The sequence below is a fragment of the Bos mutus genome, chromosome 16 (genome assembly GCF_027580195.1).
Source record: "Bos mutus isolate GX-2022 chromosome 16, NWIPB_WYAK_1.1, whole genome shotgun sequence".
In the NCBI taxonomy this organism is placed as follows: Eukaryota; Metazoa; Chordata; class Mammalia; order Artiodactyla; family Bovidae; genus Bos; species Bos mutus.
This window is the reverse complement of record NC_091632.1, coordinates 35515826-35541754: the sequence shown is the minus strand read 5'-3', so window position 1 is coordinate 35541754 and position 25929 is coordinate 35515826. Positions and strand designations below refer to the sequence as shown.

General features: G+C 60.9%; 1 protein-coding gene across 1 annotated transcript in view; it reads right to left on the bottom strand.

The window, feature by feature from the left end:
- The window catches only part of SKI (SKI proto-oncogene), a 53886-nt gene extending 50813 nt beyond the window's left edge, over positions 1–3073 (bottom strand). The window contains exon 1 of the mRNA XM_005888898.3: positions 1815–3073. Coding sequence (XP_005888960.2) covers positions 1815–2783 — 969 coding nt within the window. The 5' untranslated portion in view covers positions 2784–3073. The remainder of the gene's footprint in view (positions 1–1814) is intronic.
- Positions 3074–25929: the final 22856 nt, after the last annotated feature.

Here is a 25929-nt window from a genome sequence, read left to right as displayed (position 1 = left end):
CGCCGACCGTCTGGGGAATCACCAAACACCAAAGCTCGCTCTGGCCCCTTTTCTGAGGCCGCGGCTCAGGGGGCCGTCTTGCCCACTTGCCTGGCAGTGCCTGGGCCCATAAGCTGAGGCCAGGCCTTCCCTGAGCCTACGGACACTCATGTTCAGAACAGCAGGGCCTTCTGCAAGGGAGCCAAGGCCCCGGCCTGCAGCTGCCACAGCCGACCCCAGGAAGACAACCACAAACACACATGACCCAGATTCGGACACAAACACAGACACACCCTGCAGACAAGACCGTCTCCTCTCCACCCTGCATTAAGTGACCTGCCACAGCCTTTCAACCACAGGCTTATCCAGGCGGCCAGAACCCACCACAATCCTGCACACAGGGTGCCCTTGGGCCACGATGGCTGTCGAGGGGGCAGGCACCCCAAACAGAGAAGCCCCCAGTTCACTGAGAACACCCCTCATGCCACACACGGCCAGCTCCCAGTCTGAAACGAGAGGCCCGATCAGCCTGCTGGGACCTGCCACCAGCACCCTCCCCCACCCACAATGCCCACTCAGACCGTCCCTCCTGCCCAATCCCAGCCCTGGTCTGCAGACAGCTGCCACCTGGGCGCCAGAGGAGCCGAAGGCAGGAACACCAGCACATCCACAAGCACACACGGGCCTCCCGAGCGCAGGCGACAGGCCTGGCTTCCCCTCCCCTCCTCCGCTCCCGGAGACTCTGACACTCCGCTGGAGGGGCGCCCAGAGAAAACCGGGCGGGAACATCTATTCACAGATTTGGAAAAAAAAGTTTGATGCAATAGCTGAATTAATTAGGCCTCCCAAGAATAGCAGAGCCAATGCAGCATTCTGTGTGTGCAATTTAATAAGCCTGGATACTCAAAAGAAAAGTTACAAATACTTGGGGAGGGGGGAGGTGCCATGCAAAGCTGGTGTGGACCCCAGTGAGAGGCCAGGAGCTGCCAGGCTGGATCACACGGATCCACTGTCTGGCGAACAAACAGACCCCAGGCCAACGGCCCTCCCCACCGCCCTTTGCCTCTCAGAGGAAAGGACAGAAGAAAACGTGCACGTCCAAAACAAACCGCAGGCCAGTGGCTCCCCTGACACCCAGAGCCTCAGGCGCCCGCTGACCAGTTCCCGATCCCGGTGCCAAGCGGCCCTCGCCCCCACACAGGGGACTCTGAGACTCACTCTCTGGCAGGCCAGGCACACACACAAAGCTGGAGTCGCCGAGTCTCGGCCCCCGGCCACCACGGCCCAGACACCTGGCTTCGCTTTGGAGTCTGTCTCCCAAGACTTCAAGGCACAAACAGGCCCTGCCCAGCCAAGTTCCGCCTGCTGGGGACACGGGCAGGCTCCCCTCTGTGTGCCAGCCCGGGAGTGGGAAGGCCAGGGCGGTTCCCTGCCCCCCACTCAGCCTGGACACCCCCCTGGTCCCCAGGAAGGCCTGGGCTGAAGGCTCCAGACTGGATCCGGCCAGGATCAAACTTCCTGGGACTAAGGGCAAAAGAGGCCTGCCCCTCCCGACCCAGCTGGGCAACAGCTTGGGCCTCAGGAGGGCTTCACCCCCCAAGCTTGCCCCCCAGGCTCCCAACCAGGCAAGGAGCTAGTCCTAGAAGTCAGACCAAAGGACCTTCCTCCTGATACGGAGCAGTCTATGGGGACGCCAACACCACCCCCAAGTTTCCACAAAACAAAACCTAGCCCTGAAACGTGTGGGGGAGGCTGAGCCCCCGACCCAGGAGGGCACCCCGCCCTCTCCAGGCCCGGCTCCCATTTCCCAGGCACGGCTGCCACGGGACACTCACCCGGGGCACCCGCCGCTTGTACTTGTTGCCATAGTCAAACTTCTCCTTGACGTCGTCCAGACAGCGGCCGAGACGCGCCTGCTCCTCCTTGCCCGTGTAGTCCTGACTGAGCAGGATGTAGGCCCGCCAGTTGGCCGAGTCGAAGCCCCAGTGGCAGGTCCGGTTTTCCAGGGCCTTGTGCGAGTGCACCACGAACTTGTGCGGCGGGTACATGAGGCGGCAGTCGAGGCACTGGATGCAGGCGGCGCTCGGGCTGCTGTAGAGCTCGGGCACCAGCAGCCCCTTGCACTTGCCGAAGCACTCGTGGTACACACGCACACTGCGCTCGCTGAGCTCCAGGCCCAGCGCCAGGCTGGCCGCCAGCTCCTTCTTGCAGGGCGGCGGGTAGGCGCCGCCGTACAGCAGCGCGTTGCACAGGCGCTCGGCGTCCGTCTTGGTGATGAGCCCGCACGAGGGCGCCGAGAAGGGCAGGATGCCCATGACTTTGAGGATCTCCAGCTGGTCGGCCGTGCAGCGCGAGCAGTAGATGTGAAGCTCGTCGCACACCGAGTTGATCTGTTGCAGCGAGAAGTCGCGCAGCACGGAGTTGAGGATCTGCGGCAGACACAGCCGCTTCTCGCCGCCCACCACGAAGCACGAAATGGTCTCGCCCTCCAGCACGGTCTCGCAGCGCTCCGTGGAGCGGTCGGACGGCATGAAGAAGGGCCCGGGTAGCACGGGCGGCGGCGGCTGGATGGCGGGCAGGTGCAGCACCGGCGGGGGTTCGGCGGCCGCGGGCACCGGCGCCGGCACCGCGGCCGCGCCTGCCTCCTTGGCGCTCTCCTTCTTGTAGGCCTCCTGCGCCCAGCGCGCCGAGAAGGCGGCCGGGCCGCCCAGCGAGCTCATGGAGCTGAGGTGGAACTGCTCCAGCGTCTTCTGCAGCCCCGGGTGCGGTTGGAAGCCGCCGCGGCCGCCCGCCGCCGCCTCCATGGTGCGCTCCGGCTCCCCAGGCCGCTCCCGCTCCCGCGTGCCCGGGCCCCCGCGGCCCCCGCCGCCGCCCCGCGCGCCCCGGCGGCGCCCCGGCCCCGGCCCCGACCGCCCCCGCCGCCGGCTCCCGGCCGATCACGGCCGCGGCCTCGGCCTCGCCCGGGGCCCGAAGGGGAAGGCGGGCGGGGCGAAGGGGTCCCGCCGCTGGAGCCCGCCGCCGCCGCCCGGGCCCGGCGCCACATCCACGCGCCCCGCGCCGCGCCCGCCGCCGCCCGGGCCCCGCGCGCCCCCGCGCGCCCCCGGGCCCCAGGCGCGGGCATGCCCCAGCGCGCGCCGCCAACGCCAACGCCAACGCTCGCGGGCCCGGGGCTCGCGGGGGCGCGCGGGCAGGTGCCGGCGCCGCGAGGCGCGAATCGCCGCGGCGGCCGAGGCCGAGGGGCCCGGGAGGAGCGGGGCGCGGGCGCGGGGCCCGCCGGGCCGTCCTCGCGCGGCGCGCCGCCGCCGCCGCCCCGCTCCTCCCACCGCGCGGCGCCCGCCCGGCTCGTCCCGGCGGCGCTGGCCGGCCGCGTTGCGCCCGCCGCCGGCCTCCCGGCCCGGCCCGCACCCACCCCGCCGCCCGCGCCCGGCTCCGCGGCCTGCCCACCCGCCCGCCCGCCCGCGCGCGCGCGGCTTCCGGGGCGGCGGAGCGCCTGTGGGGCGGCCTCAGACCGCGGCGGCGGCGGCGGCGCGGGGCTCGGCGCACATCCTCCCGGCGGCTCGCTCCAGCTCGGACTGAGCGCCGGGCGCTGAGCTCACGCCGCCGCCCCGCCCCGCGTCCCGCCCCGCCCCGCGCCGCCGCCCCGCCCCGAGCGTCGTCTGGGGCCGCGCGTCGGCCTCAGCCGAGCGCCAGCCAGGAATGCGCCCGCCCCCACCACCGGCCAGGCTCTTCCAGGAACGCGCGCTCCCCCCGCCCGCGCTTGGCGCTCCGCCTCACTCGGCCGCATTCGGGCCCGCCCTCCGGACCGGGACTCGGATCCGCTCGGCTGATCTCGGGCCTGCCCGCCCGCGACTCGGCTTCGCTCGGCTACGCTCGGCCCCGCCCGTCCAGGACTCAGCCCCGTTCGGCTCCGTTCGGGCCCGCCCGCCGGAAGGCCGCTCGGCGGGGGCGGTGGCTGCGCCCCGGGCCCCCCATCCGGTGGAGGCTACTTCCTGCGCGGCAGCGAAGGCGCCCGTCCAGCCGCCGTGTCGCCGCCAGAGCCCAGAAACCCACACAGGGCCCCCCACCACAACCGCAAACCAGCTGAGGGGCGGGCGGATGGGGCCGGCGCACCCTCTACCGCACGCCTCCCAGCCCAGCCCCCGGGGTCCCCACGCACGTGACGGGGCAATATGACCCAAGTCCCACGCAGGACTGGGACACCGAGCCAGACGACGTGGGTTACTACAGGATGGCAACACCCCAGAGACCCCACACGGGAGACAGACACCGTGCAGACTGTTCTGGGAGTCCCCCCGAGCAATGCAGGCGCGACACAGCAACCCCCAAAGGATGACTGGCCGCAGGGCCGACCACCCCACGACCCCTCACGATGGTCCCCCACACAGCCAGTTTGTGCGCCCACCACCAGTTCCAGGGCAGGGCTTGCGTCCAGCTTACCGTGAGGCCCAGGCTCCTCAGGAACCTGGCTCCTGCCTGCGTGCCCCGAGCACGCTGGCCCGACCCTTACCCGACAGTCCCCAGGCTCAAAGAGCCATTTTACATCTGCAGGGCACCCAGGGCAGGGCCAATGTGAGACCACACTGTCCATCCTTCTGCACTCTGGCTCTATCACAAGGGACAGACAGAAAAGCGTTGGGTGGGACAAGACAAGGGCCTGAGGTTGGACAGGCTGACTGGGTGGCCCCCAGAGGAAACAGTATCTAGCAGAGTCCTGGAGGCTGGAGACTTGAGATCTAGAAGACAATTCTGGTTGTGCTTAACTCAAGGGCAGAGGGACAGTCCTGCCCAGCTAGGCAGTGGCATCTTTTCTTCCACAGGACCAGGGCACCCAAGCTGGCCCAGACACTGGAGGACACATGGGGCGCCCACAGTGTTGGGCAGAGGTGAGAGGGCCCACCCACTTCAGCCTGTGTGACCTTCAGCTTGGACCTTATTGCTCCTGACTCCCCATTGGAGGCTGAAACTGGCCCCAAACCAGCATTCCTGCCCCGGGGAGCTGACTGGGTGTCTCTGCAGGCATGGACAGGTGTCCAGAGAGGCAGCGAGAATGGGCAGAGACCCCACACCTGTATGGTTGCAAAATCTCATGGGGGAGACCTTGTGGTTCAGGGTGCATTGCTCCACGTCTGAAGAACTGACAGCTCCCTCCCATGGGCGTGAACCTTCTCCTACCCACATGTCCACTCAACACCAGGTTTTCCTATGGCTGCCAACACAGGAAAACTAGGAAAGGGGTCCATACAAAACAAGAAAAGAGATGTCTTTGCTTTCGCAGACTCCATGGTGCTGGAGAAGATTCTTGAGTGTCCCTTGGACTGCAAGGAAATCAAACCAGTCAATCCTAAAGGAAATCAACCCTGAATATTCATCGGAAGGGCTGAAGTTGAAGCTGAAGATCCAATACTTTGGCCACCTGATGCGAAGAACTGACTCATTGGAAAAGACCCTGATGCTGGGAAAGATTGACAGCAGGAGGAGAAGGGAGCAACAGAGGATGAGACAGTTGGATGTCAGCACCGACTCAATGGACATGAGTTTGAGCAAACTCTGGGAGATGGTGAAGGAGGACAGGGAAGCCTGGCGTGCTGCTGTCCATGGGGTCGCAAAGAGTCAGACATGACTTCGCAAGTAAACAATATCTGGACCAAAAATTTTCTATTGTACCTGAGTCTGTTCCTTCTACATGACTTTGACTCCCATACAGGTAATTGAAAGAAGGTGGTTGGAGGGCTGGACAGGAAGGGTTTTCAGCCAAACGCTCAATTCCTCCTGCTCCTTCAGCCAAGCCAGCATTCTCAGGAGGGCCCAAAGCCTGAGGGCCCCTGGATGGGCAGTGCCTGACTCCAGGGGGCCCCCTCCCCTCTGCCCTCTGGCTTTGCAGGGCTCCAGGAAGGGGTCTTAAGAGGGGACCAGGTGGAGGAGACAATACTCCCAGAGCTTGAGAACCCAGGTTGAAGCCAAAGTGACTGTGCATAGGTGAGGGGGACAGGTGAGGAGTGAAGGGCCCTGAGATTCAGGGAAGGGCCTGGACTGGTTTGTAAAACTTCACTGCTTCAGTGAACTTTGAGGTTTCTTTCCCCGAAAGATGTTGGAGTTTCTGGAGCAGCCGACCCCACCCCAACCACCATGGGCCAGGGCTGCTGTGCCTAGAGAGTCAGCCTGGTCCTGTCTTCTCCACAAGCCCAGCTGGGGCCCCACCTGCTGACCTTCCTCCCATCAACTCATCACCACAGCTGTCCTGGCCAGTGGCCTACTCCTCCCACTGACCACTGCCACAGGCCACTCACCCCGCTGGCAGGTGGAGGGGCCAGGCCACAGGCACAGCCATGTCAGGGGGCAGAGGAAGAACCCAGTGCACCAGGCCACCTAGCTCACTCCCCAGCCTTTGCTGCACTGATAGGTATGGGTCATGCACATGTTCGCTTAAGATACAAGCATGCACTTAGGGAATGCGTACCCTGATGGGCACGAGCCAAGTTCTGGGACCAGTGGGGAAGGAGACCAAATCCTGCCCTCTGTGGCATCCGTCTCCTGCAGCCAAGGAGGCCAAGGATAGACGTCCCTGCTTGTAAGGAAGCAAGGTCATTCAGGCCCCTCAGAGGCCTCCAGCAGTTGGGTGCTGGCTTTGGAACCGGCAGCGCCCCAGGACCCAGGAGATGCGCATGTTGGCAGTGATGTGGTATCCATTGCCATGGGGAACAGCTCAGAGGCCCAGCTAGGGAAATGGGCCAGGAAACTCAGGTCAGCAAGTCCTTACATAGACGCCCACAGACAGCTTCCCTGGAGGACCAGCCTTGCCCTCCTTGGTCCCACCTGCTCCCGACTCCCTGCTCCCTGGGAAGAAAACACCTGGCCTCAAACAAGCACAGACTGCCATTATCAGGAAAGGGCTAAGATCCTGTTTATTTTTATTTTGTTTAGCGGTTTGTTTGATTTTTGGCTGTGCTGGGTCTTTGTTGCTTAGCCGCAAGCAGGGGCTACCTTTGATTGCAGTGCTTGGCTTCTCCTTGCAGTGGCTTCTTTTGCTGAAAGCTCTAGGGCGTGGCCCAGTGGTTTGTGGCACACAGGCTTTGTTGCTCTGTGGCATGTGGAATCTTCCCGGGCCAGGGACTGAACCTATGTCCCCTGCTTTGGCAGGCAGATTCTTATCCACTACTCCACTGGGGAAGTCCCTAAGATACTGTTTTAAAACTTTAAATTTGAAAAAAAAAATCATTTAAGTAACACAAGTTTGATAAAAACTTAAACCTTTTACCTTAGTTTGAGTTCCACTGAAGCAGATCCTGAGACAAAGATTTGGGTCCACACAGTGTGTCTGGGAGATGTTTCCAGGTGGGAGGAAGGTGGGCGGAGGGAAGGCATGTGTGTCACCAGCCTGCCACTTCAAGCTCCTGGAACTGGACTGTGGGGCCCAGAGCAATGCCATGGGGCTGTCCTGATTGAGGTCAGAGCCCGAGGAGGAAAAAGACATCTGCTGGCCAGGCAGCTTGATTACTTATGCGATTGAGCCAATAAGGAAATGAATTATTGGTGACAAGTCAGATGGGAATTTAAGAATGGAAAGGAATAAATAAGTGCATGGCATTGGATTGGACTTATCCATGTGGACCCATGAAACTGTAAAAGTGGATGCATATTTGTACAGGCATCCATATAACCCCGAGCTCTCCCCAGGGAGAGGCCCTGAGAAGAGAGACACCCCCAACAGCAGCAAGCACCCTGAGAAGCTGTGTCTTGGCTTCTAAGTGCCATCCTCCACTAGAAGGAAGCAGGGTCCTTTGGAGAAACATTTGGTCATAGGGCTTGGGCAGAGAGAGGGTAGAAAGAGTCTGAAACATCTTACCATGTCTGGAAGTAGGGAGGTCCAAAGGATAACAGGGACTGGTCAAGAGAGACGGTGTAGCCGCTTCAAGAGGACGGGCACCCACTGGCAAGTCAGAGATGCTCACAATGGTAGGGAATCATAACCACAAAACAAAATAGAAAACCAGAGGGCTGTGCATAGCCAGCGTATTTAAATATGTATTAAAATAATAATATTTGTAACTTGAAAGTTTGGTGAGAAATGGTCTATTTGCCTTGTTTTACAGTTCTTCCCCACAAGGCTCCCATCAACTGCAAAGGGAAGATGAGTGAGTTCCTGGCGGGGGACACTAGCAGGCACCACCCAAACCCAGTCATCCCAGTGGACGCCAGCAATCATCATATTAATTGTGACCCTGCACCACCTGAGTGCAGGGGCAGTGGGGGGCAGAGAGTCACTTCCCTCCATCCTGCCAAAGAGGCATAGCCTGCATCTGACCATGCCGAACCTCTAGCACCCACACAGAAGGACTTTGTACAGAAAGGCGGGCCTGGAACCTTCAAAGGCATCAGGGTCCTGACAGAGAAAGTCCGAAGAATATTCCGGACCGATGCAGATGAAAGTTATAAAGGCTCAGAGCAATGTGTGGTCCCTGGCTGGACATGGTTACTGCCAACGATGTTATCAGAGCAGCTTGGAATGAGTCTGGGGAGCAGAGGGCAGCAGCCCTGCCCAGGACGTGGCACTGCAGGGTGTGATGGAGTCCCATGCCAGCAGTTCACTCTCACAAGGCACATGGGGTGTGGGGAGGGTGGGTTCCTGTACTATTCTTGCAACTGCTAACTTCTCTGTTAACCTGAGATTGTTAGAAAACACCCAGTTTATTTCTAAGAATGTCACAGGGAGGAGGCATGGGTTCTCTGTTGGGTCCTATGAGCCTGAGCTGCCCAGTGGAGTGGGCACCAACCTAGGGCCACTGAAAGCCCTCCAGTCAAGCAAGGCAGGTGAGACTCCACGAGTGTCTGCTGCAACTCCAGCTGAGATGGCAGACGAGCTGGACCGCTTCCTGGCCCAGTATGAACGCGTGCTGGGGAACATAGGTCTGCTCTTTAAATGTTCTGTGAAAAGGCAGAAAGAAAGCGCTCTGCAGGCCTGGAGGCAAGGACAGAAGGCAAGCCCCACGGTGGAGCAGGGTGGAGACTGAGCAGCCTACCTGGGGCTTGGAGCTGGCGTCACGCCCCCAAGGACAGGGGCTTAAGCACACCATCAGATGCAGTTGAGGCCACAGGCCACTTCTCAAATAGGAGCTGGAACCAAGCTTCCAGCATGACCACACAGGCTCAGAAGAGGCTGTCTGGTCCCTGAATGGGATGTAGAGATTCTTCCCAGCAGCCCAGAGAAGGAGCCCAGAGAGCAACCAGCCCAGAGCAGGACAAGAGAGCAGAGGGTGCCAGGATGTGATGGACTATAGAACGCATTTGACAAGCTCCAAACTGTATGGAGGGCTTTCCAGGTGGCACCAGTGGTAAAGAACCTGCCTGCCAATGCAGGAGGTGTAAGAGACACAGGTCGGGAAGATGCCCTAGAGAAGGGCATGGCAACCCACTTCAGTACTCTTACCTGGAGAATCCCATGGACAGAGGAGCCTGGTGGGCTACCGTCCGTGGGGTTGCACAAAGAGTTGGACATGACTAAAGTGACTCAGCAAGCAAGCAAGCAACTGTATGGAGGGCCTCCTGGGTGAGGTGGAAGATATTAGCTCTAGGCACTAGCTCAGCAGTTGAAAAAGAAAGCAAGGCAAATATTAACTCCAGGAAAAACAAAGGGAAAATCTAAGTAGAGTTCACCAGTTGGCTTAAGCAGTGAATGTATTGACATAGTTATAATAGTGTAAACAACAACTTAGCACATTTGAGGGGAGAAAGGAAGAGAAAGTCAGGCAGGGGCAGGGGGTGTTGGATCAGAGCTGCTCCAGTGACCTGTCACAGAGTCCAAAACTTGAAGAAAGGAACAGCAGGAGCACATAATTCATAAAAATGGAGAAAAATCAGAGAAGGAACAGCTGAAAGAATTGAGAGAGGCTGAGCCCAGGCCACTGGACCCAGGGTCAGGGAGAGGTGGCTCAGTGACCACTACAGACTTGTCCACAGTGTCCTAACCTCTTGGGTTCTTTTTGTTCCTTTCATCTATGCGTCTTTCTTTGGTAAGAATCAAGCAAACAGAGCGGAACTCTAAACTAAAAATAAGTAACAACGAAAAGACGCAGTCACGTGTTGTTGCTGTTCAGATGCTCAGTCGTGTTCGACTCTTTGCAACCCCATGGACTGCAGCACAACAGGCTTCCCTGTCCTTCACCATCTCTTGGAGTTTGCTCAAATTCATGTCCATTGAGTCAGTCATGCCATCCAACCATCTCATCCTCACATTCCCTTCCTCAAAATGACACAGTTTGGGACATTAAAGAATACACTTTGAATAAGTCATCAATTTAAGAAGGAATCAAAATGGAAATCACAAGTTTTCAGCTGAAAGTCAATAGAACACTTTCAATCATGGGCTCAGACGCTTATGGTCCTCAGTTTCTGTGTCAGAAACAAGAAAGTAGGTTTTCCCAAGTGAGAGAACCACAGATATTTTAAATTCTTCTTCGTGATGACCTGCATTTTCTGGTCTTCCAAAGAAGCTGCTTCAGTCTTACTGACCTTCCCTCTCGTTTCTTTTGAATCATTCTGTCTGGGAAGGAGTCTCCCCTCCCCCCATGAAAACTTCTGTAGGGTCGGCCTCCTGGCCTGTGTAAGAACTACTACTCACCCAGGGGCTGAAGGTGTGTGTGCCTCCCCTGGGTACTCAGGGGCCAAGGCCTGGGCTGGGTCCCACATGGGTCTGGCACCCAGTACTCAGGCCAGACCTGCTTCATGGTGGTCAGCTGGAGTGGTGCTTGGAAAGCTGAGCTGAGCACCTGGCTACGGGGCATGGGAAACGCCAATGGCCATGAGGGTGAGCCCGGCACACCACCGCAGAGGCTGGCAGAGGGTGGGGGCTGCCTCCCCTGGAGCCCCAGGTCCTGCCCACCCCCACTGCAGGCAGCAGCCCCAAACCCTGACCCCACCCAGGAGCTGTCACCATCTTCCTGGAATGGGGAGGGACGAGTGGGCCCCTTTCCCATACCAGACACAGCCATCCAAATGCCCACCCCATGGCCCTGAGGCCCTATCCAACCCCCTCACTGTAGCAGGCCTGGCCCCAGCCTCTGGGCACTTGGCCTCAGCCTGCAGGGAGCTCTGTGGGCACCTGCCCTGCGGCCTCACCCCCGCCCAACAAGACCCTGTCCCCTGAAGCGTCCTACACTGCTCCAAGCGGAACGTGCCCCTTGCTGGCCACGCCCCACCGATCACAGGGTGGCCGCCTATGGCTTGTAGCCCTGGGCCCCAGGATGAGGGGCCAGGGTGCCGAACTGCAAGGAGCAGGGAGCCAAGCCCTTCAAGGACCCCCTAATGTCCCCTTAAGCAGCAGAACTGCTGAGCAGTGCCAGGTGGGCACCAGGGACATGATAGGTGGAAAGGCAGCTCCTTGCCTGCCGGAAGTTTCCCACCAGACAGCTGCTGGTATCAACAGAAGAGTCCGGTGGTCAGGATGGCCTCTCCAGACCGGTCGCCAGGGCCGCTGTGATACATGAACCTACACACGCAGCTCTGAGGACATGATGTCACTTCCTGCATCACGGCAGGGCGCACATAGGCTCTGGAGGCCTGGGACCTGCCCAGGGCACTGTGTAGTGAGGACATGGGCACCCAGGTGAGGCCCAGCCACCCGCAGCAGGTGTTGGATGGGAGCTCTGATGAACAGTCCGGGCAGGGGGCTGCTCTGAGGGCCACTCGGAGACCCCAGTGACCCTAGTGAAGCATGGAGCAACAAGGACCCCCTACCTTTAGGACACACCCAGTTGACCTCCCAGCAGCCAGGTAAAGCCTGAGATCCAGAGGGACCCCCGGCCTCTCCCATCTTCACCCCCACACCCCCAGCACTAGAATAGGCCCTACCTCCTGTCTCCTGGGCCCATGGCCCCTCCAGCTGCCTCCTTCTCATCATCCTTCCTAGCCACACTTCCTGGGAGCAGGGTCTGCCCACCCTGAGCTCCCAGCCCTCTCCTGTGTCCTCTGTGTACATCCCCCCACCAGGCCCTGGGGTTGTCTCTTCTAGTTTGTGACCTAGCCCTTTCCAGTGAGGAGCAAGCACTCTGGATACCTGTTAGTGGACATCTGATGGTGGTCTCATGGGTCAAGGGACCTTCCTCCAGTCCAAGCAACCAGGGGGTCAGAGGTCCACAGGCTGGGTGCTTTGGGAGCTGGTTCCTACTGGGGGTGGTGGTGGATTGCTCCGGGGCCCTGAGCATGCCCACTGCGGCTGTTCTGAGCCCCTCCCCTCTGGGCCTGAGGTTGCCTCTCCAGGAGAGAGGGCTGCTGGGCTGGCTCTGAGGTTTGGGCCTATCCCACATTGGGTGAGGGATGCTGCACACCCCAGAGGGGAGGGGACACCAAGGGGTGTCAGACCAGCCTCCAGCAGGGAAGAAAGAAGAGGGAGGCCACGTCCCCCTGGCTAAGCATCCTGGGAAGGGGCTGAAAGACAGAGGGCAGCTAGTGCCCACCCCCATCCAAGGCCCCCCACGCTGCTCCCAGAGAATCTTGGGCACTTAGAGGCCCCTGCTCTGACCACACTCCTACTGGTGCCCAGGTCGGAGGGTAGAGCAGGGTGGATCTTGGTCTAAGAACCCCAGGCCCATCCACAGCACCTGGGCCTGGTCCCTCCCTGGCCCCTCCAGCCCCAGGAGGACCTGTGCCCCGGCTCTGCACCCCAGGACAGCCAGCAGCCCCTGCCTGCCTCCAGGCCCTGGGCCCCTCTCTCCTCGTAAATCGGAGCCACACTCCGGCCTAAGCAGCCCCCCCGCCCTCCTGCCGTCATTCCTGGCAGACTCTGCAGTGAGCTCACCCTTACATAAGGCATCTGAGCTATTTCTTGGGGGAACGAGCTCCCCCTGCACGGGGCTCCATTCCCCCCTCGCTTCTGCAGCCATCGACCGCCACCGGCCAAGGGCATCTGGGCACCAGAGGCAAGACCCCTGCACTCCCAGGGTCCCATCCCATGTGGGGAGAGGGCTCCCCTAACCCTGCAGAACAAGGGTGGAAGAGAAGAGACTATAGGTTCTTCCAGATTTGTTGAGGGACTGTGGGCAGAGATGCAGCCCCACTGCCAGCCTAGGCAGGAAGGGGAGAAGAAAAGGATTTCCCCAGGGCACTGCGAATGGGATGGACTGCCTTCCCTCTGGGCCTGGGAGTGGCCCACTGCTGTGCTTTCAGCACCTTGCCTGGTGCTCTTGGCCCCTCTGAGAGCACTTGGTTCATCCATGGGCCCTGAGCCCAACATTTCAGCCAGGACTGTGTTCTTAGAAGGAGCAGCAATCAGAGTCCCCTTTGGTCAGGACAGAGGACCCCTCCCCGCGAAGTGCCACCAGAGCCTCCAGCAGGGCAGCTCTGTTTCCTGGAGGTGGGTACCAATCCAGGAGCCCCTCGAGGCTGCACAGTCCTCTCAGGACTCTGGGGAGAAGAACCCAGGGACCTCAGACCTCCTGCCTCATTTCTGTGTCCTGGGACCATGAGGACACAGCAGGCCCCAGAGGCTGCAGCTGAAGGGGCGTCCCGACAGCGTGTGCTGAGTGTTTTGGGAGTCATGCTGGCTCCTGGCCTGGAGAGGAGCAAGTCAAGTCCCCTCAGGGAAACTCAGAGAGGGGTGGCCATGGGACCGGAGGGACCAGGCCCACTGCTGCTTCTCCCCTGGGATGCCCTTCCCCCACTCCCCCGGGCCTGGGCAACTGAGCCTTGGGACTCCATGCAGACCGCCCATCCAGGCTGCTGGGCGTCCAGAGCTCCTGCCTCTCTGCCACAGGAGGAAGAGGGGAGGAAAGTGGCCCCAGCGCTGCCTCCAACGCCTGGAGAAAGCGGACTCCAGACACTCCCGCTGGAGCCTGGCTGCGCCACGCCCTGCTTGGGGACAAAGCTCTGGGATGGCAGGCGGCAGGGACCCCAGGACTGCGGGCTGCGGTGGGGCTGAGCCGGAAGCCCCAAGGCCCCTCCTGCAGCCTGCAGCCCTGGGTCTCTGTCCTCCTCAAGAAACAGGGAAGGAGACCGTGTTTTCCTTTCTTTTCAGACTCTAGTTCTTGGAACTTACACCCTCTTGGGTTTGCTATTTTTACCCACCCTGAGCCTTCCGGTCTCCATGGCGACGCCTCCAAACAGCAGATTCCAGGCGGCAATGACGTCACCTGTCCCTTTCCTGCCGCCCAGGCCTCCAGCCGCTGCCACGGGGCCGCCCCAGCCACTCCCCGCCTCCCGCCCGGCTAAGCCCCGGAGGTGTGGGCCTTGCCGCCTCCCCATGCCTGCTGCCCACCAGCCAGGCCCTTCCTCGGGGCCCTAGGCCTGGGCTCCCTGCCACGCCAGTGCCTGTGGGAGCTGCTGCAACCCTGGCAGCCCAGGAGGCAGGCCTCACTGGCTTTGCCCCTGCAGCCCTTCTGGTGACCATGCTGGGCCATCAGAATGGCAGGAGCATGGAGAGGCCCTGTGGCCTGGTCTGATACACACCAGCTGTCACATTGCCCCCCTGCTCCAGGGCTGCTGCCTCCCCCATCCCCAGTGCGTGGTCTGCAGGTCTCAGGCTCCACATCTTGGGCCTAGTCTGACTGCAGGACTGGGGGGCCATGGTCCCTCCTCCTGGCCGAGGTGTCCTGTAGTTGGTCACGAGGCTGCGTCTCTATCTGGGCCACACTTTACCCAACTGTCCCTTCAACACTCAGCCTGAGGGCTGCCCTCAGCCCAGACCGATGGTGGGGGCACTCAGGACTGGAGGCCTACCCTACTCCTGGGGACTCAGACATTTGCCAAAAGGCCCGAGACATCTCAGCAGGGCCTTGCAGAACAGACAGGCAAGGCTTGGAGAGCCCGCATTCCCTATGTCCTTGCCATAGTCAGAAGGAGTTTCTCCTTCCACGGAGGAGCCTGAAGGGCCAGCCCTGGACCTGCAGAGGGTCTGCTCCTCCCCATCACCCCACAAGGCCCGGGGCCAAAGTAACCCAAACCCACCCCCACCAGCCTCACCCAGAAAGCAGATGCTGGGTCTGGGGCCGAAGGGAGGGCAGGCAGGCAGGGCTGCTCTGCAAGGGTCAGAGGCGCTGGCATGGGCCAGGCCGAGGGTCGCGGCCACATGCTGTCCTGCCAGCATCTGGAAGGGCAGAGAAGACACTGGGCTAGCCGTGAGCTGCCGTGTCTGCTCCCAGAAATGACAGACATGGCAGGAAGGTAGTTTGAATACTCACATTCCTGACCTCCCGCTGGATTTCAGGTGTGAAGTCCCAACTCGCCCCCGTCCACACCGGCAGGCACAGTACTCACAGGTCTGGGCAGGAGGCAGGCAGGTGGGCGGCCCTGTCTCCAGAGCCCCACACAGACTCGTGCACAAAGGTGTGCAGAGAACTTTCAGGAGGGCACAGGTGGGCCTTCCACAGCTCCCCCAGGGGCCTCCCTATCCTGAGGCTGTGTCCCTGGAAGGGCTCAGGCCTGGAGGAGGCCCCTCGAGAGTGGGCCTAGGCTGGTGCAGACCTAGGCACTGTCCACAGGGCTTTGGACAGTGAGGGGTAGGGGGCAGGCTTCATGCTACAGGTGTGAAGATTAAGGATGAAAGGCCTGTGGCCCTGGAACGTATCAGGGGCAGCCCCATCACTACCATAGGTGACTGCGTGGACTCTGTTCTTCTACTCTCTTCCTTGGTTTTGTTTTTGTTTTAATATTTTATTTTATTTTATTTTATTTTATTGGCTACTCTGCATGGCTTTAGGGATCTCAGTTCCTTGGTCAGGGTTTCCAGGTAGTGAAGCCAGGAATCCTAACCATTAGGCCACCAGACAGCTCCCTCCTGTAGGGTTTTATGTGGTGGCTCAGACTTCTGGGACAGCCACAGCCCCGCGTCTCCTTTACACCCTGCGGGCCTCTCACAGGGGACCCTGTTCGGAATTCTTGGACCCTAGGCTGAGATTCAAGTGTGGGCCGGGGGCTCTGGCCCTGAGAGGCGATGTGTGACTGTGGGTGAGACCCCCATACTAGGCATGACTATGGAATCGGTCTCCTCCACCAGGTTTATCAAGGGCCAAACTGTGATACGCATGTAGACAGGCAGGAAAGAATTCCTGTTCTCAAGTGCTTCTGTTTTCATGGGAGACAATGAAAAATGAAACTTCCAGATGTTCTGTATTAGTCGGGGGTATATGCTTTTAAGAACAGACCGGGACCGGGGAAGGTGGGTGGGGTACCAAGCGAGGGAGATAGTGCTCCTCAGGAGGTCCATTCCAGCAGTGCCCTGTGATGGGTAAGAGGTGAGTGCAGGGCACAGTAGGTGCAAAGGCCCTGAGGCTGGGTGCGGTCAGGTCCCGTTGGGGTCCACGTGGAGAGTGGGGCAGGTGCTGGCGGGAGGTTGGCCCTGGTGAGTCCCCCAGCTCTGCTGCCCCAGAGGATGGCCGTCTGGGGGACCCTGCTCCAAGCCAGCCGGGAAGGACCTCAGAGCCACAGCCCGTCACTGACTGGTAGGTGGATGGAGAAGCTGCCAGGGGAAGCAGGTGGTTCTTCCCCAGAGGAGGAGGGGTCCAGCCACCAGACCCCAGTTCCTCTACTTTGCTGCTGGGAAAAACTGAGGGCCAGGAAAGAAGTTGATTTGAAAGAGACAGGCTATTCTTCCTAGCACTTTGTCCCCAGTCCCGCCCCAAGCCTGGCACAGGGCAGGAGCCACCGACCGGGAGGAAAGCCATTGCCAAGCCCAGTCCAAGCCCCTCTTGGTCCCTGGGTGGCCCCGCCATGCCCCACCCTGCCCAGGGACCCACTACCCGCTCTCCTGCCTGCTCTGGGCACAGTGCAGGGGTTAAGGAAACAGCCCCTTCAAAGGGCGAGCCCAAGGCTGGCAGGCTCCTGGCTGCCACCCCAGCCCCACCCCCAGCACCCACAGATGCCACAGGCCTGGCACTGGCCTCTGCCCAGCACCTTCCCCAGACCGGTCCACCTCCAGGCCAGCACTGCCCAGTGGGCTCGCATCTCGGTGAGTAATATTTAACTTGGACGAGCCGGTGGACAACTGCAGGGGAGACATTCACAACAAGTTTGGATTGCATCTGCTTGCCAGGAAGGAGTGGGGGAAGGGGAGTGAGGGCAAAGTTGAGAGGAAGAAAGGACTGCAGGAGTCGGCCTGAGACCAGCACTCTAGGGGGGCTCCCCAGAGGGGCCCAGCGCTGCCCAGCACGCCGGGCAGCCCCTCAGCCTCGGCCTCCCCCCCAGCAGGAAGCACCTCGTTCTGGGTGAGCCCTGGACTCAGCTCTGGGGCAGAGAACACAAGACGTGCGCATGCAGTCACCCACATATACCCCCACACACAGAGACCCATACACACAGACCCACACACACACAGATACAGACACACACACACACATACAGATCCACACACACATACACACACAGACACACAGATAAAACACACACACATAGACACAGAGAACCATACACACATACAAACACACAGATCCACACACAGAACTTGTGGTTTTGAGCGGAATGGCCTGCCTGCAGCGCTGAGGCTTCAGCACAGGATGGAAAAACCCTCAGGCAGGAGCACAATCGAGGTCCAGCTGGCTGGGAGGGCAGGCAGGCCAGGGCCCTCCTGAGGTCTACGCATGCAGAATTGACCACCCAGTGCCCAGCTGGGCAGGGCTCCACTAGTGTGCCCTCCTTCCCCCTGGGAAACGCAGCCACTTCCTGGCAGCGGCTGCCCCAGAGAGTTTGGGAACACAGAAACTCTCCTGGCTCCAGGTGTCCACCCGTCCACACCTAAGAAGGCAGGGCCTGCTCCAGAGGACCAAGGGGAGAGGCCCTGGCTCCCTCGTCTAGGGGACAGGTCACCCTGGGTCTCCAAGCCACATGGGGCCCACTTGCCTCGACCAGGACCCAGCTCTGCCAGCAGTCCCCGAGTCTGGGGCCGCTCCATCGTGCCAGGTAAAAAGCTGCCTCCATTCTGGAATGTAGCAAATCGAAGTTCTCAGCTTCTTTTCCATAAGCATGTATTTCCTGGGGAGAAACACACTCCTCTCCACCCATGTAGTTTGTCCTGTCTACCCCTGGGGCACTGGGGGCCTATATCATAAAACCCTGTACCCCACCTTGAGGACGGGCCACCAGCGCTGGCTGGGAGGGCATCTGGCAGCTGGTGGAGGGGGGCGCCTTGCCAGGGGAGGGACCCTCACCAAGTCGCACCATCTGGTGGAAGCACTCAGAGCGCTGCTTTCCCACTTCTGGTATCTGCGCTTGGCTCTGCAACTTTTCTTTCACTAGTGAAACTGTTTCATTTTGAACTTCCTCTTGGGAGTCAGAGTCCAGCCCTGACAGCAGCGTCTCTGTCTGAGCATTTGGACTCGTGGCCTGGCTGGCGGGCTTGGCAAGGAGCCTGGACAGCATGAGGATCTTCCCTGCAGAGCATGTGTTTGACGGTGCCGTGCGGGCCTGCAGGGGGACCCAGGTCTCCAGGATAGCAGACCTTGCTTCCCAGGAGGAAGCTGGGCCATCACCATCTGCAGCCAGGCCTGCAAGGGGATCCACAGGGGCGTCTGTTCCTCCCCTACCCCAGAGGGTGCCTGTGATGAAAGCACCTGGAACGTGGCTGCAGGGTGCCTGAGAGCCACGCAGATGCTGTGGCCTGAACGCTTGAGGCCCCCAAATTCCTGTGTTGAAACTTAACCCCAGTCAGGGAGGTAGGGCCCTGGGAAGTGTCTGGGTCTCGAGGGTGAGGCCCGCACTAGCAGAATTAGCGCCCTCACAGCTGTGCCCTACCCATGAGGAACAGGACCTGGATGTGGGCCCCACCAGAACCCAACCATGCTGGCACCCAACCTCAGACTGCCAGCCTCCAGGACCAAGAGAGAAATCTATGCTCTCTACAGCCACCGTCTGTGGTATCTTGTTACAATAGCCTGAACAGAGTAAGACACTGGGCATCTCTGTCCCTGCCAGTGGGCATCAGATCTCAGGCCAGGCTGAAAGGAAACAGGGAAACTGAGGCCTGTGGTCACTCATCTTCCCTGCCTGGAGCATGTTTCCAAGGCTCGGGGCCCAGGCCAGCCCACAGGTGAGGTACAGAGGCCGGGCCCAAGGTGGAGGATGGCAGGCCTTGAGGGGGCTCCTGATGCCCATCTCAGCGTTCTCCGGCACCCTGATGTGGTATTTGGGGGGCAGTCAGGAGAGTCTCAGACTTCCCAGGTGGCACTAGTGGTAAGGAACTTGCCTGCCAATGCAGGAGATGTAAGAGATGCAGGTTCCATCCCTGGGTCAGGAAGATACCCTAGAAGTGAGCATGGCAATCTACTCTAGTATGTTTGCCTGGGGAATCCTATGGACAGAGGATCCTGGCAGGCTACAGTCCACAGGGTTGCAGAGAGTCAGACACAACTGAAGAGACAGTGCATCTGCACACAGGAGAGCCTCCTTGGAGCCTGCCGCCCTGACACGGCAGAAGGAGCCCGATCTCCACCACGGGCTCCAGTGGGCACGGGGTTCTTGTGTGCCCAGGCTCCTTCCCAGGAGGCAGCCATATATCAGCTGGGCTCCTGGAGTGGTACTCTGAATGCAAAGGCCCAGTGTAAAGAGAAGAATGTGTGAAAACATACTAATAATTTACATACGATTCCATGTTGAAAAGCAGTATTTTAGATACGTTGGGTTAAAATGAAATATATTTTTACGATTAATTTCACTCTTCTTTTCCCTTTTCAGGGATGGCTGCTCTAATTTTGAGTGACCCAAGAGGAGGAGCAGGCAGACGGACGAAGGCTGGGAGGGAGAGGGCAGGTCGGAGAAGGGCACAGGGGGGCAAGCTGGGGACAACTGACTGCAGCCCCGTGAAGCACTGGGGGCAGGAGCTGGGGACCTGGCGAGAGCCATGCCGTTTGGGTTGGTCCGTAGGGTCCTGTGGTGCAGGGTGCCCTGGGAAGCTTGGTGCAGGCCCATGGCCCACCACTGCCTGAAGTCCTGTGGGTGGCCCCAGGTCTCAACCGCATCCTCCCTGCCCATGTGGCCAGCAACTCTTATCACGTGGGGAGGAAAATTTGCTATTCCAGGGGGCCGACCTCCCCAGGGCACCTAGCGGGGAACGGCTCCCTCAAAGGAGGTGGTGGTCCAGGAGATTTGGGGCAGTCTTTATTAACCGAGGGGCAGGCCAGGTGTCCAGGCCTGGGGACACCAGAAGGACACTGGCCACACACACCAGCTGCAGGTCAGCAGACCCTGGCAGTTGGGGTGGCTGCATGTGGGCAGAGTCGGGTGGGTAATCCTCTCCCCAAGGGCCTCAGGGGGCCTCTCCCAGCTCAGGAACAGCCTGTGAGACAAACAGGCACCCAGGATGGAAGGAGTTGGCTTCACTGTCTGCCTGTTCCTGGCCTGGGTCTCCCAGAGAAGCTGCCCCTTGTCCCCGTGCAGTGCTTGGAGCACCTGTACCACCTTCACCCTCAAGGTGGCCACTCAGGGGCAACAAGTCAGCAAGGCCACCAGCCAGGCAGCAGCACAGGAGACATGGGCTCAAGTCCCTGCCCAGAGCTCAGGGCTCATCAGCACAGCTGATGATGGGGGCTGGCAGCCCCCCTGTCGGTGGGGCAGGCAGGGCACCTCCGACACAGGGTGGGTATGCCCAGAAGTGAGCCCTGAACTGGGCTGCCTGTGGGCCAGGTATTGGGGAAGCAGTTCGGGGAGGCCGCCCAGCTGCCAGTCCTGTCCAGTAGCTTCCACAGCTGTGGCCCTGATGCGGCCCCCAAGCCCTGCATCCCGGTGGTCCTGAGTCATCAGAGACCTGCCTCACCTCCCCTCCTGAGTGGGTGGACAGTCAAGGCCGGGCTGAGCCCAGAGGAGGACTGTGTGGGCTCAGCTGGCCCCAGAGAGGGGGACCCATGTGCACTGGGTCTACCAGGAAGGCTGGCCCAGCTGGGCCCAGCCCAAGTGGGGTGACCAGTGATGTGGTCGGGAGGGCTTGGCCACAGAGGGCCCCTGGTTGCTCCCGAGGGAGAGGAAGGATGTGGTGGGGGAGGAGGGGGCTGCACCCCTTCTCCAGAGCCTACTGAACCCCTGGTAGGCCCTCACCACCCCGACTGGGGGCCCAGTCATGTTTTACGGGGATACTGCTCTCTAGGCAGGTGGGCGCAGCAGCTCAGGGAGGTGGACAATGGCCCAACACAAGTGCCCTGCCCCTGCCTCCTGGCCCCCTCCCCCACCCTTCTTCTCAGCAGCCAGATGGGCCTGAAGGTGCCTTGGGGCTGAGCAGGGCCTGCTCTCCCCCTGGGCTTCTGCCCCAGCTGGGAACCCTCCCTCCCTCCTGCCAACATCCTACTCAGGCCCTGTGGAATGGCCGAGGGGGTGGAAGCCCCAGGAGGAGGAGGAGGAGGAGGAGGGGAGATGGAGGCCCTAGGAGCAGAGGACAGGGTGGTCTCAGTGGCCAAGGAGGCTTAGGCAGGAGGGCGGCTGCCTGGGTGGTACCTACTGGCCACCTGGCTTGACTCCAGCCACGTCCTGCTTGGCCCCACCTTGGGCTTCAGGCCGGAGTGAAGCAGGTTCAGAGAAGTGACTCACAGGGCCGCAGCCACGGCTCTCACTGGCTGAACAGTCCCCTGCAGACTGCAAAGGGGACACTCAGGACTGGGGCTTCCCTCTGGCCTGGGGGGTTGCCAGGACCCTGGGGGCCATGTGGCAGCTGAGGCTGGAGCAGCCCAGTACCCAGGGCAATGGAAGGTGGGACCTGGGGTCCTGCTTCCTGCCTCCTGGATGGTGAGGCCAAGGAGTCTCAGGTCAGAAAGCTGGCTTCACCCCCCTCCTGCCCCCCACCTCCAGAACAGACACAGGCAGCCATGCCCTGACCAGCTGCTGCCCCAAACCTGGCAGTGGAAAGAGGAGACACAGGTCCTCTGCCAGGGCCTAGCATCTCTTGCAGAGTCTCAGGCTGTGACTCATGACCTGTGGTTGCTGCTGGGATCTCTGGTGGCTGAAGGCTGGGATCCCTGTGAGACTCAGAAGCAGGTAAAATAACTCCAGGTGCACAGCTGCAGCCCCCAACACACCCCTACCCGTTGGCCTGCCAGGGAGGCCAAACAACCGTCTGCTGACCCCTGACCTAGCCTCTGAGTCAATACGGGGAGGGGCTAAAGCCTTTGTGCCCTTGTGAAAAGAGGAGGGGGGTTGGTGGGGGAGGGGAAGGGAGGAGGACGAGTAGGGGGAGGAGGAGGAGCAGGGAGAGGACGCAGCTGAGCCCAGCAGCACCTCTGGGGGGGACGCCCAGCCCTGGCCAAGGACCGCCCTGCCCCTAGAGGCCCCCAGGGAGGGGCTCAAAGCTTTCGGTGTCAGGCCCCCTGCAGCGGGAGATCAGAGATGGCTCCACAGAAACGGGGGATGGGGGTGATGCAGTAGGGGCCTAGAAGGCCAGGCTCTGGCCAGCAGATCAGCTGTAAGCAGGTGAGAGGCCACTGCAGTGAGGAGCCGGTCCACCCCGGGGTCTCCATCTGGAGAGGCTGCCATCTCTGGGAGGCAGAGGGGGAGGGGAGAGGCAGGGGGAAGGAGAAGGAGGGGGAGAGGCGGGGCGGCAGAGAGGAGGGGAGGGTCCTGCCCCACCCTGGATCCGCTGGACCCGGCCTTCTCCCCAGGACACTTGCAGAGCTGGCTCTCCTCAGGCCACATTCTCGGCCACAGGACAGCAGCTTCCCCGTCCTGGGGATGCTGACGGGACCCTGGGTGAGAGAGGACACCCTGCTGCCCCCTCCTCCTCCGCACTCGGGGTCTTCAAGCCGCATGTGGTGCTGACAACTTGGAGAGTCCCTGTGTCCAAGTCCAGTGGCTGCTGCACAAATGACCAACTGGGGGCCTCAGCAACGGTGTCCACCTTCACACTCTGGAGGCCAGAACTCCACACTCAGGGCATTGCTGGGGCCCCAGCCCCCTAGAGGCACTGGAGAGGACCCTTCCTACCACCTCTGGCCTTCTGCAGCTCCGTGTTCCTGGATTTGTGGCTGCACGCCTCCGCCCACTGCCTCCACTGCTGCCTGGCTGGCCTCTGTGTGGCTGTGTCCAGCCATGCATCTTCATGCAAGGACACCAGTAGTGCTGGACTCAGGGCCCACCCTGACCCAGCACGGCGCCGTCTTAACCCTATTCCAGCTGCAAAGACCCCATTTCCAGCAAAGTCACACTTTCACGTTCCCAGGAACACTGCTCGGCTGCCCAGTAGCCTCAAAGCTTGGTCTCTGCTGGACCAACATTCTCCACAGGAGCCAAGGTGGTGCCCCCGCCAGCTCCCACGCCCCCTCCTCTGGGCCCAGCACTCCTGAAGCTCGGGGACACTGTGGGAAGGACATGGCACCCTCGCCCCATGAGTCCCACTGTGGGGCAGGAAAACCCAGCCAGGCGATGGGTTTCGGGAGGGTCAGGAGGGCTTCTCTGCAGGCAGGCCCCAGAAGAGAGCCTGGTGGTCAGTAGGGGTGGAGATGTGGGGACAGAGATGGGGCCGGGGAGCACAGGGCAGCAGCAGAGGAGGGTGTTGGGGTGGGAGGGAGGGGACCTCAGGGAGGACGAGGTTCGCTATGCATGCTGGGAGAGGGTGGCTGTCCAGGCGAGAGGTGGTAGCCAGGGTGGACTCCTGGTCACAGGCCACCATCTCTCCCCCCGCCACCTACGACTTTCAGGCTTTTGAAGTGGGGGCTGGAGGTCCAGCTGGTCCTTGGCTTTAGCCTGCTGTCAGTGGTGGCTCCTGGCTACGGACACCCACTCCTCTGCAGCCGTGACGAGGGGTCCTGAGGAAGCCGTGGTGCCCTCGCTTCCACAAGGGTGAGTGGGCCCTGAGCACCCGCTCTGCTGCCCAGTGGATCCTGCGATGTTTCCCTGGCAACTGTTTCAACCCAGCCTGTTTGCCTGGAGCTCCGCATGCCCATGAACGCCACCACATGGCTCCAGGCCTGCTTGCCCCCTTGGCACCCACAGGCCAGCAGGTGTGGCTGCCTGGGAAAGCTGGGCTCCAGCTCTCAAGGCCAAGCTGGGCAGCACACGCACCAACAGGGCACCCACATGGAGTACAGGAGCCCAGTCCCCAGTTCCACTTGGCAATCAGAGGCTGCGCTGCTCCACGGGGCTGGTTATGCCCACCAGCCTCAGGCCCTATTCTGCCTGCCTGCGCCGTCTTGACCCCACTTGCCGGGTGCCCTGATGGCAGAACTGGCCCTCAAGCAATCAAAGGAGGGTATGGGGAAGCCAAGTGGGGCTCGGACCTCACCAGCCAGCTGGGGTCCAGCCGACAGATCTTACCCTGCCGGCTTGCCTCAGAGTTGGAGGGCTTGGCGTGGGTCAGTCAGTGGCAAGACCCACTCCATGGAGAGGAGGGCAGAGCACAGTCACCAGGCTCCGAGGATACCAGGAGCCTGGACACCTGTGGCTCCTGGTTGTCGGAAGGTGCTGGAGAGGTCTGGGCCCTGACCAGCTGGCAGCAGACGGCACCCTGATTCTGGGAGGGAAGGAAAGGGGAGAGGGGACTTGGTTCGCCATCACAGACGAAGCCAGAGCACCAGAGGGTGGCAGTCTCTCAGCTGGGCCTTGCCTGCGGCTGCAGGGTGGGGTTGTCACCCCCTCACCCCCACCCACTGGAGCCCTTTCTGCTTCATTGGAGGGGTGCCTCCTTCAGAACGCTGAAACATTCTCTGTAAACATGAATTTGGCTTGTAAAAATTTCATTTCCGTAGTGCAGCGTCAGTCCCAATCAGAAATTATTTCCCAGTAAAGCCCATGGCCCCTCACTGCAGCAGATGGCTCAGAAAACGGGAGCCTTTTAATCAAGTTCAACTTTTAAACTTCCTCCAGCACCCCCTCCTGGCACTCCATCTTGCTTATAGCGCCGGGACAGCTGGGACAAGGTAGTCTCCTTCCACCTCCAGAAGGTCCCCGCGCGGGCTGGGCAGGCGGCGGGCAGCTGTTGGGAGAGTGCCGGCCGAGGGGCTAGGACTCCTGCTGGGGCCAGCACCTGCTGTGTGCTTGGCACAGGGGTCACCCCGGCTCCATTCTTGGTGGAAGTGTCCCAGGCTGGAGGTCCTGGTGATGATGGGGGAGTTAATCCCCAGCAGCCGGATGAAATCAGAGAGGAGAAGACCCCGGAGACAGCTTCGACTTGTCACTCTGGCTCTGCCATCCCCACATGCAGGCCCTGAGGGCCTCCGTTCTGCCCCCACCAGCAGCCCAGGGTAGAGGAGACCCCTGGGGTGGTTAAGGCCATAGGAGAGTAGGTGCCCGCTCACCTCATGCTGAAGGCTGGACCCGGGCTCAGCCAGCCCCTGGCAGCCCCTGGGACCTGCACCTCCTTGGGGCACCTGCCCTCAGGCCTCCCTATTGTCCTGGGTCCACCTGAGACCTTCCTGGCTCCTGCCTCAAGCTACCCTTCCTGGGTCTGGGAGCTGGCGGTGTGAGGTCCTTAGAGGAAGTGGCCGGGATGCTGAAGACCCCAGGGCTCCTTTTGCGGGGATCAGTAACTCACAAAATGTCCCCACACAGCTTCTCAGCATGCCCTGAGATCTGGGCACAGGCTGGCTGTTGGAGGCCTGGTAGGTCCTGCTTGCCTTGAGGAGGACTGGTGTTCCTCCTGAGAGTCTCCAGGCAGGCATGCAGATATGCAGTGACACTTCCAGGAACAGCTCTGAAGCAGTGGAGACTGAAGCCAGGGTGAGGGTAGGGGGACTGTGGCTGGGGACCACTGATGCGAGCCATTCGGGGGTCCTCAGTCAACCAGCCCCTGCAACATTCCAGGCCCGCCTGTGAGTCCTCTCACGTGGGCTTCTCTCACCTGGGAAAGTGGTAGGTCACCTCCTCTGGGGCCCTGAGACCACCCACTGTAGCAGCTCCCTTGTTTAGACATGCACAGGCTGTCTCCCAGGAACTGGCAGGCTCCAGGTGAGAGCTCTGTCTCATTCACTCCCCCAAGCGTCTTCAGCCTCTAGACCAGTCCCTGGCCCAGGAGAGTCCACTCTGCTCTGGAGGTCTGTGTAGCAGCTGGATGGAGGTCAC